Raw genomic sequence first — 14,206 nt, forward strand, 5'->3', positions numbered from 1 at the left:
GGCAGATCCCAGGCGGGTGGTACCACTATGGCTGCCCACAGATCACAATCGATCCAGCCAGATTTGGACAGGCTGTAGAGGTCATAGAGAGCGCAGTGCAGCCTTTATGCAATACGAGGAGAGCAATGATGCTGTTATTCTAACAGAATGCTCTTTCTTTGCAGCAGAGACTGAAACTATCATTTTTGGGGATCATGTCACTCCTAAACTATTCATGTTCCAGACGTAAGCCGAAAAAAACTGCATAATTTGCTTCTTCTCTATCTGAATCCCCGGGTTAACTGTTATTAGAAATGTGGGCTGGTAATTATTTTTATTTAAAAATTTTTTGAGAATACATTTGTAAAATTACGAGAAAAGATTTGTAATATTACAAGAATAAAGTCGCAACATTAGGAGAATAAAGTTCTAATATTTATGAGAATGAAGTCATACAACAACCAATTTCAGAGCTCCGACCTGCATATGACGGCTGACCATCACCACCAAACAGCAGCCTGAATTCACTTTGACATCCTGCTCAATTCGATGCTGGTGTGCCAAAAGATTTCCTTATTTATACAACATTGTTCCAAAACTTGCTTCTAGTAATTTTAGGACTTTAATCTCTTAATATTAAGACTTTATTCTCATAATTTTATGACTATTCTCGTTGTGACTTTAACATAATTTTACGACTTTATTCTCGTAATGTTACCACTTTATTCTCCAAATAGAAGAAATAAAAAAAATATTTAGCTTGGTCCTAATACTCCGTCGTAATATAGTACTCTATTTTTACAGGAATTTTTTAAAGGATTCTTTAACATTTGGCAGAACAAGAAGTTCCTCCCTAAACCAGAGGGTGGCAGCAGCGCTGATCATGCCGTGCCTTTTACCAGAGTCACGCCTCAAGGGCAAGAAGCAATTCATTAAAATTTTATAACGATCCATATCACGTGCAAATTTTAGCTGTGGGTGTAAATCATTTACTGCTTGGCAGAGGTCTATGCTCTCAAAGTGCTTTTTTTAGTTCCTGGAAGATATTACAGCCAGTTGTGCATTCCATCATTTTTGGAATTCAAAACTATAAAGTTAAGGTGACGTAATCTCCGAGCTAAATTGATCCCAGTTTCCCACTCGTGGACCCTTTGTATTCTAAAATGCTGGCCTGCACAGTATTCTGAGCACATAAAACAAGCCTGAAAGATATCATCTTGACTCTAACAAGCAGTACCTGTTTGCTACATACATCATAAAGAACTGCTAACGTCAGAGTTAAAAAGTACTGCTAACTGCTGTTGATGCGAGTAGCACCTATCTTATGTGAAAATTTAGCAGTGCTTATGAACCAACTTTCCAACTTCTAATTAAAAAAAATATAATAAAAAAAGGAAAGTTAGACTTCTGAGGAAAAATGGAGTCTACCACAACTAAGGCCTCTTTACATTGTTTTTTTTTTTTTTTATTGAAAATGGATGTTTTGTTTCCTTCCTACTGTTCCTTTATTAATCAGTGCATCTTTTCTCTGAGAATGGATCATTTTAAGATCACGTTCCAGAGAGTAATAGTAGGAAAACGCTCTGGTCTCCATCATTATGAAACCAGGACGGTTTTAAGAACATACCACCAACTAGTGGTTGGCAGGGGAAATTACACCCTTTTCATCTTCCTACTGTTGTCATATGCATACAGATTTTAATTAAAACATGATATAGATGTGTTAACAGAAATGGCAAATAAACCCCACTTTCATTGGATCATTGTTGGGCAAACGGTGCCTAAGTGACAGCGGTTCACGCGGACCACCCGGCATACTTCCACTCCGATAATTAAACATCCTGACCTGGTTCTGTCCAAGACTCTGAAGCCTCTGGATGATTCATTCACAATAAAGCCACACTTACAGAAATGTTCTGTTGTCTGGTTAAAATGGAAAAGCTTTTTCTAGATTGATTACATTTGATGGGTCATTATCAGGAAGACGTGGGAAAAAAAATCTGTCTATTAAAGCTAAAAGGGTTGAAGCAAACACTATCAGTTTTTCTCTTCAAAAAGCATGAATGCATCCCCTTCTTTCAAGTCTCTACTGGTCCCTTTGGGCTCTCTGATCATCTTTAAACATGTGATGCTATTTATGTGACTCAAACTAGAACAGTTTAATTGTTATTCACAAAACACAGACCATCTTCACATGAGTGTTTGCTATACAAACCAAGTTTCTTTCTGCTGATAGTTGTTCTAGCTTAATGCTTCAATCCACCGTTCAGTCAGCAGGAAAATCAAACATGTTCAACAACAAACACTTTGAAGGTGTATTCACTGTTGTAAGCTGGTGGTGGCGCTGCAGCACTAGCAGCCTTTCAGTGAGATGGGAAGCATGAAGCCGAGCCAGCAGAGACGCAGACAGACGCAGATGCACACAGACAGGTAGAGAGCTGCAAACTGGCAGCTTGGAGGTGAAGCTGTTCTACAGGAAGGATCAGTTGAAGTCAAATAAGTTTAACATCAAGTTTCCTTCCCTGACTGAACAAAAATTAGACTTAAAGGTCAGGGCTTAGCCTGAAGGCAGCTTAAAGGACTTGAATATTGTGCATCACAAAAGATAATATGTGCTTTCAAGTCAGATTAGGAAACATACCAAATAATGAGGGTAAGCAAGAAAAAGAAATAGGTTTGGTTATATAACTGCATCCAGAAGCAGAAGAGGTTTAGTCTGGATTTACTAGAGTTCCACAGATAATAAATGTGGATCATATACTAAAAAATGCGTCTCAATAATGCTGCATTAAAATACCGAAAGGTATTACCCGGTTATTATAACTAAATTAACCTAAAGTGGGAGAAAGTTAAAACTGAAGAATACTCGAGAAAGAGGAACGGCAGCAATTATACATCATTATAAATTGGTTTCAAATTATGCCCCCTATAATCATTTTAGACAACTTAGTTTAATATAAAAATAACATTGTGTAAGCGTTTATTTCTTTATATTTTTATATGAAGTTATCTCAGTCCTTTGAAGTGGGCGTGGTCAGCCCTTCTCCAGGGTTTGGAGACTACGTTTTCACTCACTCTACCTGAAAGTTAAGAACTGGGTCTGCAAGTTAGTAAGACAGGAAACAGAAATATTACTGTGGACTATTGAGAAAACAATAATTCACACAAATGTCCTAATTCACAATATTAAACATTAGAAACTCCTAAATCTGACATGTCTGCTGACATCCTAGTCAAGGCTTGTATAAAAAGTCTTTATCATGACACCATATTGAGCTAAATTGGTCTTTTACTGGAGAGAATATGATCCTCTGGTATTAAATAATGTCCAAACGCCAAGTTTTAACCATCATGGTGGATGCATGACAATGTATGTCAAATACATAAGCTACTAATAGTATTTTAGTGCATGTCTAAGTTCTAAGAAGTGACGGTTGCCCCTTCCCTGAGGGTCTGGTCCTAACCTTATTGTCATCTCCCAGTTTTTTTTTTCTTCAGTATTTGCAGCCCTTCTTACCTTTTGCTTATTTCTGTGATTGCAGTTTTTTTTTAATATATTTTTATTTATTTATCTTTTTTCTGCTAGCACTCGTTGGAGTTTGCATCATTCATGTGTTTGCAGCCCGTTTAGCCATTCCCTGTGCGTTTCCACCTATCATCTTGCTTTCTCTACATATCCCAGAACAAATCCTAGGGGTAAAATGACCAGTACCCTTCCTCTAACAAAAACAAAAATGGAGAACAAAAGATACAATTGGGGAACACAGAAGTGAAAAAGCACTCAGTCTTAAGTAATGCCCCCCTTTCCCTGGAAGTGAAACATAAAAACCAAAACTATTTTAGAATAACTATCAATTCAAAAATAATTTTTGAACACTAAGGTTATTAATGTGGTGACTGAAATGCTTCTATTTACATCAGAACCCTCCAGCTATAACTGAGCTAAACCAGAGATTACGCTTCCTACATGTAAAGCAGCTTTACCTCAGGACAAAGTTTGCACGACTGAACCCCGAGCTGCAACGGACAGCACATGGAGGGAGGAGGCGGGACCACAGAAGCACTGGTGGGGTGGGCAAGCAGACAGACAAGATGCAGCCAGAAAACATGGGAAAGGAAGACTTACTAACTGTTTTTGTTCCCTGTGGGAGGGTGCAGCCCGACACGGACTTGTTTGAGCTCGGACGTTTAGAAGGGTCAAGAGTGACCCTGCGAGGCAAGAGGAAGAAAAGAAGGCAGTGAAGAGGAGATGAGAGGAATGGAAAAGAAAAAGGAAGGGATTAGAGGCAGAAAGAGGGAGAAAGAAAGCAAAGTGAGAGGGACAACAGAATGACAGAGAGTGGGAAGCAAATATAGAAGAATACAATTTAAACAGAATGCAAAGAGAGGGCAGAAAACTGGCAGGTGTGATTGGTAAGAAGAGGCCAAAGTTGTAAAAAAATAAAATAAAAATCAAACAGATAAAGCAACAGTAAGCAGCCAAGAACAACAGACCATAAGAAACATTCAGTAAGTCAATCTGAGCTGCAGACCTGGGTCACTTTCTAGCTTTGGTTCAATGCTGCTAAAAAAACAAAAAAAACAAAATACTTTATCCAATTGATCCATGTTACGGTCTATGATTATGGAATTTTATCTTATATGTCATAAACAAGGTCAGTAATGGGTGTCATAACTGAAACGCGTTCACTTTTATTTTACTGCCGTTCAGGCCATTGAGTGACACTAGCAGCACCTCCACTCTTACAGCAACATACGCTCAAAATGAACGTTTTGGAAGAATCCACCTTTTAATTTGAGCATATTTACTCAGTGGTGAATATATTTGTACAGTATACCATAACGGATTAAAACAAACAACGGATTAGTCACCATTGTTATTGAATGAGCCTTCAACATTTGTTTGGACATAAAGGGAGACAGATCTTTGGTTATTCCTCTCAAAGCATCTAAACAGAGGATCCTGACTCCTCTCCTGTCCTTTCTTCTCTTCAGCCCGCTGCACAGGCTTTCTGTAGGTCTGGGGAAAAGCCTAAGTTTATGACCAGAGATTTCCTTGCAGAGGCAACTATAATCCAATTAAAAATCTGCTGGTGTTTCACAAATCAGGCGCTCATAATTCACAAGGTTTTTGGAGGAAAACAGACCTCAGATCCTCCACTATAGTTGAAAGTGGGCATGAGATGCACACTAAAATGCTGTTTAAATCCTGCAGTTCCTGATAAATAACAGTAGTAATAATATGATTTAATTGGGACTTCATGAAACTAAGATGTAGGACACTTCCTGCCTCATAAAAAGGATAAAATATACAGATTAAAGCTTGTTGGTTTATGTGCAGTTTTCTCTTATGTTTCCCATTTTCAGGAAACTGGGGCCTCTTCATATTCATTTTGTGTAAAAACGAGTAATTTCCCTTTCAATAAACTTAAAAAGAAAAATTAGTTAGATCTATTTGATACAATTTAGGTCTTTTCAAATCATTCATTGGGTTAAATTAAAGGCCATGTTTTACAGAGAATGCTTATAAGTGTGGAGTTTGCTGTTTTTCAATGCATCATTTAATCGCCTGAAGGGTTTCATATAACAGTAGCTTGTAAGTTATGACACCAACACCCCCAAAAAACAGCGTAAGATCTTTTTTTACTATTTTCTTTTAAAGTTAAAGATAGAATCAATCTAATCAGCAGGGTACATACAAGCAAGTATAAACATTCCTTAGACCCAGGTCTTGCATTAATGAGGACAAGATTTAATGACTGCGTTTCCTCCTTGTTTATAGGAAGGCTAGTAGGTTAGTATTGGTTAAGGAAAGGACTGTAACAGGCAGCAAGTTAGCTCTATGACTTTTATGTTAAAGATTATAATACTAAAGCATTACATTCAATTAATAAACAATGGGAAACTGAGATCACAGCAGGAATAATAAACAAGCTCAACCGTTAAACAGGAACAACCCAAAGGGGTTTCGCAACCAGATATCGGACGTTTCCTTCCAGTTTCATACCAATGTCCGTAAAAGCTACGCTCCTACTCAATTAACTGTTCAGGATCTCCTCTTACTTGCGGGTCAGCTTGGAGGTGATTTTGCTGAGCAGGTTGGAAGGCGCCCGGCTCCTGACGTGGGGCAGCGGGCTGGCATCGTGAGATGGCGTAGGCGAAGCCGGCGGGGCGTGAGATGGAGGACGACGGTCTCTGATCTGACCTCCGTGAAACGTGCTCCTCACCGTGGATCCCCTGGAGAGACGGGATGAGGGAGTGGATGACGAGACCCCAGAGGCGCCGGCGATGCTGTGGGAGGAGGGCGAGGCTGGGGGCAGGCGGTGGGATAAGGTACTGGAGGAAACACAAGGGAGGAGAAATTTAACAGGTGAATCCAAGACCAGTGCTTATAGAAAATATTTGGTTTTATATCAAGTAATTGCAAACTATCTAAACATGGGGATATAAATCAATTTATCTTTCTCAATACAAATGTAGAATTACATCGTGTGACCATATGGAATCTGGGTCAGAAGAATAATATGTAAAAAAAACAACAACAAAAAACAACCTTTGGTCCAACATTCTCTTCAATTTCTTGTGTTTAAGGTCTCTGAAGACCCCCCCATCTTCCCCCTCGTTTGCCTCACATCTAATTTCCTTCCTGTCAGTCAACACTTTATAACACACATACCCTGCCATCCAGTGTGGCCTCAGGCTGCTTTTCATAACGCTCTAGATAACACCCACACAGAGTTCAAGTGGGGCAGACCCATTAGCTGAGGTAAGAATAAGCAGCCGCTGCAGAGCAAAATCGTTTAACGTCGATGCAAACGGGCCGGCTGGTGATGACCGACAGTGAGAGGAAAATAAAAGCGATTGACTCGGCTTCACACAGAGAAACAGACAGGAGAGCCGGTTCAAAAGGAGGCGAGTCAGACAACAGTGTTAACTTCTAAAGCTGCAGTAGATCTAAATTCAGAATGACATGAGGAGTTTTACTTTATCTGCTAACATTAAACAATGCTGAATCAGGGTTAGATGTTTTTTCTCTCTTTTTATGCACATCTGCCCTTCAGTTGTGTGCTGTTGTATTCTGTACCACTGTGCTGGTGAATATTCTCAGTCATCCAGGTCATAGTCATTCCAATAAATTGTACGTTTCTAATAAAGGATTTTAAGCTTTATTTGTACAATTTGCTTTCTTCATCACCTCTTCACTGAAAGCAATGGCATGAAACAAAACATATTATTAGAATCCCTTCCTGGGGCATCTCAGGCCAAGAGCCTCCCTTATTTTTGCACTTGTTTTGGATGCGATCAATTAAAAATCGGAAACAAAGTACAGTGGATGTTTTTTTTTTTTTACTTTTTTGGAATGAATTCTGTAGCGCTAAGACAAAAACTGCGAAGTATGCAAGAATTCTGCATGGATTTCTAAGCAATTAAGAGACACATTGAACTGGTTTGTAAATGTTTTAGAAATGAAAGTCCGCAGAGATTATTTAAAGTCGAGTTGTTTTAAAAACCACGTAGACGGATAAATTCCTTCAGGAAGCTCACACTAAACGTTGTAAAGGTGTCCCTGCTGATTTAGTTCATCCACACCAATTAAAGCAGATCATAAAACCCAGGCAGACAGACTAATGATGAGCCCAGTCCCACCAGTGGGCGCCATCAAGACCAAGGCCATACCTGCAGAGACGAACGCAACTTAACCTGGTCATCTCAGCTCAAGCTCATCTCAGTGATCACGGCTCTTTATAACATCTGCTGTTCTTTTACATGCATACTCCATCTTAGGAGGGGCAGCTGCCCACTGAACACAGCACAGGTTCTAGGAGACGGATGGACTGTAGTCTCACACCCCGTTTAAAAAGCTGTTATTGAAATGAAGCTCTCCTTCAGTTTAATATTTAAGCGCATATTAATCGCAGTGTAAAAATTCATAGACATGGCTGAGCAAACGTGGGCTACTATGGTCTTTCAATTTTACAGAAAGAACTCCGTTTCACTCGCACCCCCACCATGCTTTTGTGTGCTCATCTGAGAGGAAGAAGAAGAAGAAATACTTGTTTGCGCACTGAGTAATTTGCTCACAACATGTTTGATTTTCTCCCGACCTCACGATTCCTGATCGGGAGCTGGTCGTGAGAGGCTGATCGCCCCTCGTTACCCGCGCTGCACACTACACAATGCACGATCAAGCTGAAAGTCGGCCCGATTTAAAAAAAACTTGCATGACTGGAAAGTAAGGCCGAAAGGGGCAAAAAAATCGTACAGTGTAAGCCCGGCTTTATGTGTCCTAATTCAATAAAGGATGGTTATCGCAGATCCTTTCTCCCAGCAGCTGTTAGAATTTCTAAGCATCACAGCTACCAAAAAAACTTGGTTTGTGTTTACATCCATGCTGTGTGTATTTTTTCTGTGAATGGTTCTTCACAGAAAAATAACCATGGTCATTTGTTCTTTCTTTTTCAGTCATCCCCCAAACTGAATTTAATTTAATCTATGCAGATTTGTTAAACAAAGTATTTCTTCTTTATAGTGTATCTTTTTTTCTTTACTGCACATTGTATTTTATTTCATTTCTTGCATTTAACACAGATAGTTTTAGTTTTGTGACATTTTTTATAGATTTGTTTTTTTTAGGGATGTGTGAACCTGTACATTTCAAGCATTTTAGCCTGAATGTTCCACGGTGGGACGGTTTAGGATGTGACTCAATTAGACGAGTCACAGTCAGGGACAGTTAGGTTGACTTGCTCTGAACGTACCCTCAGTTACCTACAGTTTAAATGTGCTACGGAGCGTGTGTTAGTGAGCAGGACACGTGATGGTCCCATCGAGCCATGTGGAACAGCATCATATTGACGAGGTCTAGGAAACCAGGAGGGTCACGTTAGGACACCACCCCCCCAGCTTTGTCCGACTGCTCTCTCCTGTCTATCTCCTCTCCTTCCCCCTAAAATTTCCGCTCTTCCTACACCTTTTTCTTCCTCCAAGAACACCTGATGAATCATAAAACCAAGACAAAAGGCTGCCCCTGTGTAATACCTGAATCAAACAGCGTGTGGTGTCTCACTGTTTGTGGAGGGAAAAAAACCCCAAAAGAAACAATCTTCAGAAGGACAGTGACTCAGCATAATGTTCCAATATCAATACCACTGTCTCTTATTTGTTTAAAGGGCCCCTTGACAAAATGTTTGATAAACAGACAGAGGGGGGGAGGGTTGAGCTTTTATGGACAAAAAAAAAACGGAAAATCAGAAAACTCAGTGAGATGAAAACCGATGAGAATGATGTCCTTTATGCTTTGAAAAAATGATGGACAAACATCAAAAACTCACATGAACAGTTGAAGCTGTTTCTCCTTAAAATCTGGGTTAGACAAACACTCCCTCAGCAGATAGACACTCGCTTCATGAGTCAATGTGACAAACAGCAGAAGGTCAGATCGATTGTTTAGGAGGTCTAAACAAAGAGGAAGGTTTTGGATCCAAAAACTAAAACAACATCTAGTGACATTTCCAAATTATGAGCTGATTTTATGTTTATCCTTTCATTTAATTTAATTGTCCTTTTATTTCTAACATAAATGCACTGTATATTATTTGTTAACATAAAGGCACCAAAAAAGAAAGATAACAATTTCATGTTAAGCGACTGGATTGGATCAAATCAATATCTGTTCAAACTAATTAGTCAATATCGGAGCCGATTTTGATTCAGGTATCGGATCGGTGCATCTCTATAAGAAATCTGTGAGGGTAACCGCTAACTATCAAGCCTGCAGGAACTGGATTCTGCTGCAACATCTGTGTGACAGTAGCAGGATTCAAACCTTGATGAGAACAGCTCGATATAGTTTAGGCAAAGAGGAGTGCTTTTCAGAGCCAAGGAAATATAAACATAAAAACAGTTGAGTGACAGTCACGCATGGCAGCGGCAGCATTATGATGTGGGCCAGCTGTGATGTGGTAACCTGAGAACTTTGAATGAAACAGTGAAGGGGGATAAATTAAGAGCTAGAGGATTGGTCCTTGAACACACCAACCAGCTATAGTACGGATTAGTGTGAAGGGCTGGTTATCCTCCCGCAGCAGTGTGTCACAGTGAGCTTGTCGCAGATATCTTTGGTTTATGCCAAATAATGAAGCATGGTCTGTGCTATGTTATTCCACGTCACAAAGCAAGAGAGCCAATCATGAACTTACCGTGGGTCTAGATACGGCCAAGGCGGTGAGGAAGTGGGAGCAAATTTGTGCGACAACATGAGGGCGAAAAAGAGCGGGGATCCAGGTGGAAAAAAGGTCCCAGCGTTCTCGCACACCTCGCCCTTCTAGCTCGTCCCTCTTCATGAGTTGTTTTCCACAATGGCGGTCATACAAACATAACAAGCCGGTAAGGTACCAAATAGGAAATACGCATAGTGTAGAGCAGATGTAGATTTAACCAATTAGAGGCCTCCTGTCTGCGGCACTACCTGTGGTCACCTACAGTTTTGGAGAGTTGCACCAGAGTGTCTGTGGAAGGGGCGGGTGCACATTTGCAGGAAATGTGACACACACGGTGACGACCTGGTTTCTAAGTATAAATCAGCTTTTAGCCTACAGGTTAGAACAGAGCGCTTCAGTCCTGAGAAGGGAGCAGGTACCCAAATTGAACCCCAAATTCAGGGGGTTGGTGGTCTTCTCCGGCTATCAGCAGCAGAGAGGCAGGCTCCACCCTGAAAAGGTGGCCAGTTCATCACAAGACACATAGAATCACACTGGGCCAAGCAGGCACCAATTCATCTAATAGTCAGAATAATGGGGTAGGAAGATGGAGTATCCAGAGAAAAAAAAACATGGAAAGGGGGACATGAAAACACAATAAAAAAAAAACAAAAAACAGAATGGGATTCAAACCCAGGACATTCCTGCTATGGGACAACAGCACCTCCCACTGCACCGCTGGACATAGAAGTATTGAACCAACAGTTCCTGTCTATGTTTCTCTGTGGGAAGAAAGATCCAAAGATCCAAACGGAACAAAAAAAATTGGATCTTACCTGTTTTCTTTGCCATTTTGTAGTAGCGATGATCGGTCTGTGCCGGATCGGTCTGTGCACACATAGGTGTTCCTTCGAGTCATGGCACTGGCAGGGAGGTTATTCTGTATTTCAAAACAAACATTATTATGCTCCATTAGATCTGGTTTCTAATGCTGATGTGGATGAGTGCGATTCAGTTATTTGATCAGAAAACTCATCAGACTTCATCTGAGATCTTTGAGAGTCCTGCCCTCTCCCTGATGCTCTATATGTTTGCACCCCCTGCTGTGCAAAACCTTAACAGATAATCCGATTATTGTCTTCAGATCTTTAAGCTTTGTTTGCGCACAATTTGAAGATCTGCTCCGTTTCTTTTAATTACTCATTGTTACACTCTTCTTCCTTATAAAAACTGGTGTACAAAATATTGTTTTATTCTGTGATATATTCTCAACTGTTGCCTCAGTCTGCTGTAATCTGAGAACATTGGGTTATTCAGATTTAGAGGTCTCTACCATCTGTACCTGTTGTATTGATGAGTGAATAAACGCCACAAATCTGTTAAACGACACCACCCAACCACCAACTCATTCAGGACTTACCACTGTTGAATTCACCTCCTTGCGCCTGTCGGGTATCTCAGCTTTATTCGGGTTGTGGGCGGAGCTAACCATGGGACTGGATGGGGTCGGGATGCTGCGGGAGCCCACGGTGGTGCTGCTCGGCTTACGTATGGACAACCGTTCTTCTTTGAGGGCGGCTGCTTCGCCTACGCCGCTGGGACTTCTCTTGGGGTGGGCCGACCCAGGAGCAGCTGGACCACCTGTTGGAGGAAGACAAGACCTTAGGGAACACTTTCTTTGAAATGTTCTACCAAAATCTCAAGGTCATTTATATGCATTTAAAAAACTAAGTGATATAGTGAGAATCAAATAAAGATCACTACAGTACTCTTACAGAGTTGTAATAAAAGCATGGATTAAAATCTCTAAATTAAGCGTTAATGGGAATGTTTTAAATTTTTTCTGCTGTCTGAGTAAAAACAATCTGGGCCTGACCACAGATTTAATCTGAGCATCAAACTCAAGATCAGCGTCTAGGTTTAGACCCAGGTGGGGAGCAGTCTACGTCAGAAACCAACTTTAAGGATCCAGGTCAGCAGTATCGAAGGAAACACTGTTACAATGTATGGGGAGGAGGAAAAAGGTGCCCTGAATAAAGCCTTGAAGAACTCCACACGAGAGAACAGCTGCAAACAAAGCCCACAATGTTAAAGAGGTTCTCCTTACAGAAGTCAGAGTGACGTCTCTGGCGGTGGTACGTTGAGGCGCTTCGCTGAGGCTTGTGGCTGGAGGAGGAAGACTGAGCACCGGAGGAAGAGGAGGACGTGGAGTGTTTGCTTGTCCCGTTTGTGATGGCGCTGGGGCGTATGCGAGCTAGACTCAGACTGCTGCCCGACCGAGACTCAGTACCTTCATTCTAAAAGACAGAATGACGACAGAGTGACAATATGATAAGAACCAAGCATGAATGTTCTTTAAGTTTCTTTCACTCCATTAGAATCGGTCTAGTTAAAGGAAAACACAAACTTTGTCCTTAGAAGTAGTGAATAAAGATTTAAAGATACAGATATGTGGCATGATGAAAATGAGTTAAAGGGTTTTCTCTTGACCAATAATGTTCATTCATTCTTTATATTTAAAGAATTTTATTGTTTAAAGACAAAATAGAAGAGTAAAAAAACAGAAGCACTCCACCTCGCTCTTGCGTCCGAGCAGCAGGTACATGGCAGTGATCTCATTGTATTTATGCTTCACCAGCGACTCCCGGACCTCATCTCTCTCGAACCCCATCCCAACTATCACATCTGCAAAAACACAAATGGACTCAGTTTACATATTTCCAGACGCTCCTCTTCTGGTTTCTCAGCTAAATATTTGAGTTTCTACGGACATTAAATCAGAAACATTTAATCCATCTATTTGAAGTTTTAAAGGTCTAACCATTTTCACTATGAGATAATCCATTTAATCGTCTAAAAGCAGTGATAACAACGCTGATGGCTTAATTTACAACTACAGATTAAATACATTGACTGTAAATAAAAAAAGAACACAAATCTCACCGATGCGGCTACTGTCATTAAAGTCCTCCTCCGGCTCCACATGGGGCTTCAGCTCAGAGCCTTCATAGCCGACATTAATCCACTTATCTTTCATTATTTGCTGATGAAGAAACAAGAAATATTGTTGCAAACACGATGACTTGGAATTAAACATAGCATTAATATAGAAGAGTAGACCCCTTGTGTTAACACAGGATTTAAGGGAGGAAAAGTAGCATCCATGTGCATCTGCAGATTTGAAGGGTTTGTCAATTTGCCGTTTCCTGTGGGTCTGAGTTAACAAAAAATAAAACCAAGATGCTATTTCTATCAAGAGCTATTTCTACTTTTTTAACAGTTTGCAGAGAAAAAGGTCAGAAAAACTAAAGATGGCCGTCTAGGAAATCCTAGGTCAGACTGCATGCGATGCTCAGAGAAAAGATAAAAACAAAAAATGTTTATTTCACATTATAGGTCTCTGCTTACATCTTAATGTCTGGCCATAAAACTCAGCACAATGTTTAAAAACACAACCTATCAAGACCTCAAGCCAACGGTCAAGCAGGGTGGTGGAGGAGTGATGATCTGGGCTAGTCAAAGGAACCTGCTATCACTGATCAAACCTCTAAACACTAAAGCTAAAAACTGAATCTTGTTCCAAACTGCTTCATCAGCAGGAGAATGATCCACAACAGAATAAAAATCCCCAACAAAAAACAATGTTTGGCAAAAGGCCAGTCAAAGTTCAGACATGGAACATATATAAATGCTGCGGAGGAGCTTTAAAAGCGCTGTCCATAAACACGCCTTAATAACTGAAAGCAACACTGTAAACGGACAGAAAACAGCTGCTGTTTCTGCTGAGGTGTACTTATTAATTTAAATCAAGCCTTAACATTTTGGCTTCATCTTAGTTGAATATTAAAGCTTCACCTGAAACAAGCTGCCTTTTCTCCCTAACCTCGCCAATATATAACTACACAAAGATCCCCTCCTGAAAACCCTTTTTTCCCCTCTAACATCTCACTGGACATCTCCATAATTAAACCCTTTAAAGGTGCAGAAGAGAAACAAACTGCTTCCACATCCTTTTCTTGTATTACTGA

The 14,206-nt window shown here is 40.4% G+C and overlaps 1 protein-coding gene across 3 annotated transcripts in view; it reads right to left on the reverse strand.

Moving 5' to 3' along the window:
* Positions 1-14,206, reverse strand: part of LOC107094871 (MAP/microtubule affinity-regulating kinase 4-like) — a 77,848-nt gene that overhangs the window by 6,805 nt on the left and 56,837 nt on the right. For 2 of the 3 annotated variants that reach the window (XM_015390746.1, XM_015390745.1), the window contains exons 10-16: positions 13,122-13,221; positions 12,754-12,863; positions 12,286-12,475; positions 11,599-11,819; positions 11,015-11,118; positions 6,043-6,315; positions 4,106-4,188 (exon numbers count right to left, since the gene is read on the reverse strand). In XM_015390746.1, coding sequence (XP_015246232.1) covers positions 4,106-4,188; positions 6,043-6,315; positions 11,015-11,118; positions 11,599-11,819; positions 12,286-12,475; positions 12,754-12,863; positions 13,122-13,221 — 1,081 coding nt within the window. The remainder of the gene's footprint in view (positions 1-4,105; positions 4,189-6,042; positions 6,316-11,014; positions 11,119-11,598; positions 11,820-12,285; positions 12,476-12,753; positions 12,864-13,121; positions 13,222-14,206) is intronic. The other variant, XM_015390744.1, reaches the window with a different exon arrangement.

The sequence above is a fragment of the Cyprinodon variegatus genome, unplaced genomic scaffold, assembly GCF_000732505.1.
Source record: "Cyprinodon variegatus isolate N-32 unplaced genomic scaffold, C_variegatus-1.0 Scaffold510, whole genome shotgun sequence".
NCBI classification, from domain to species: Eukaryota; Metazoa; Chordata; class Actinopteri; order Cyprinodontiformes; family Cyprinodontidae; genus Cyprinodon; species Cyprinodon variegatus.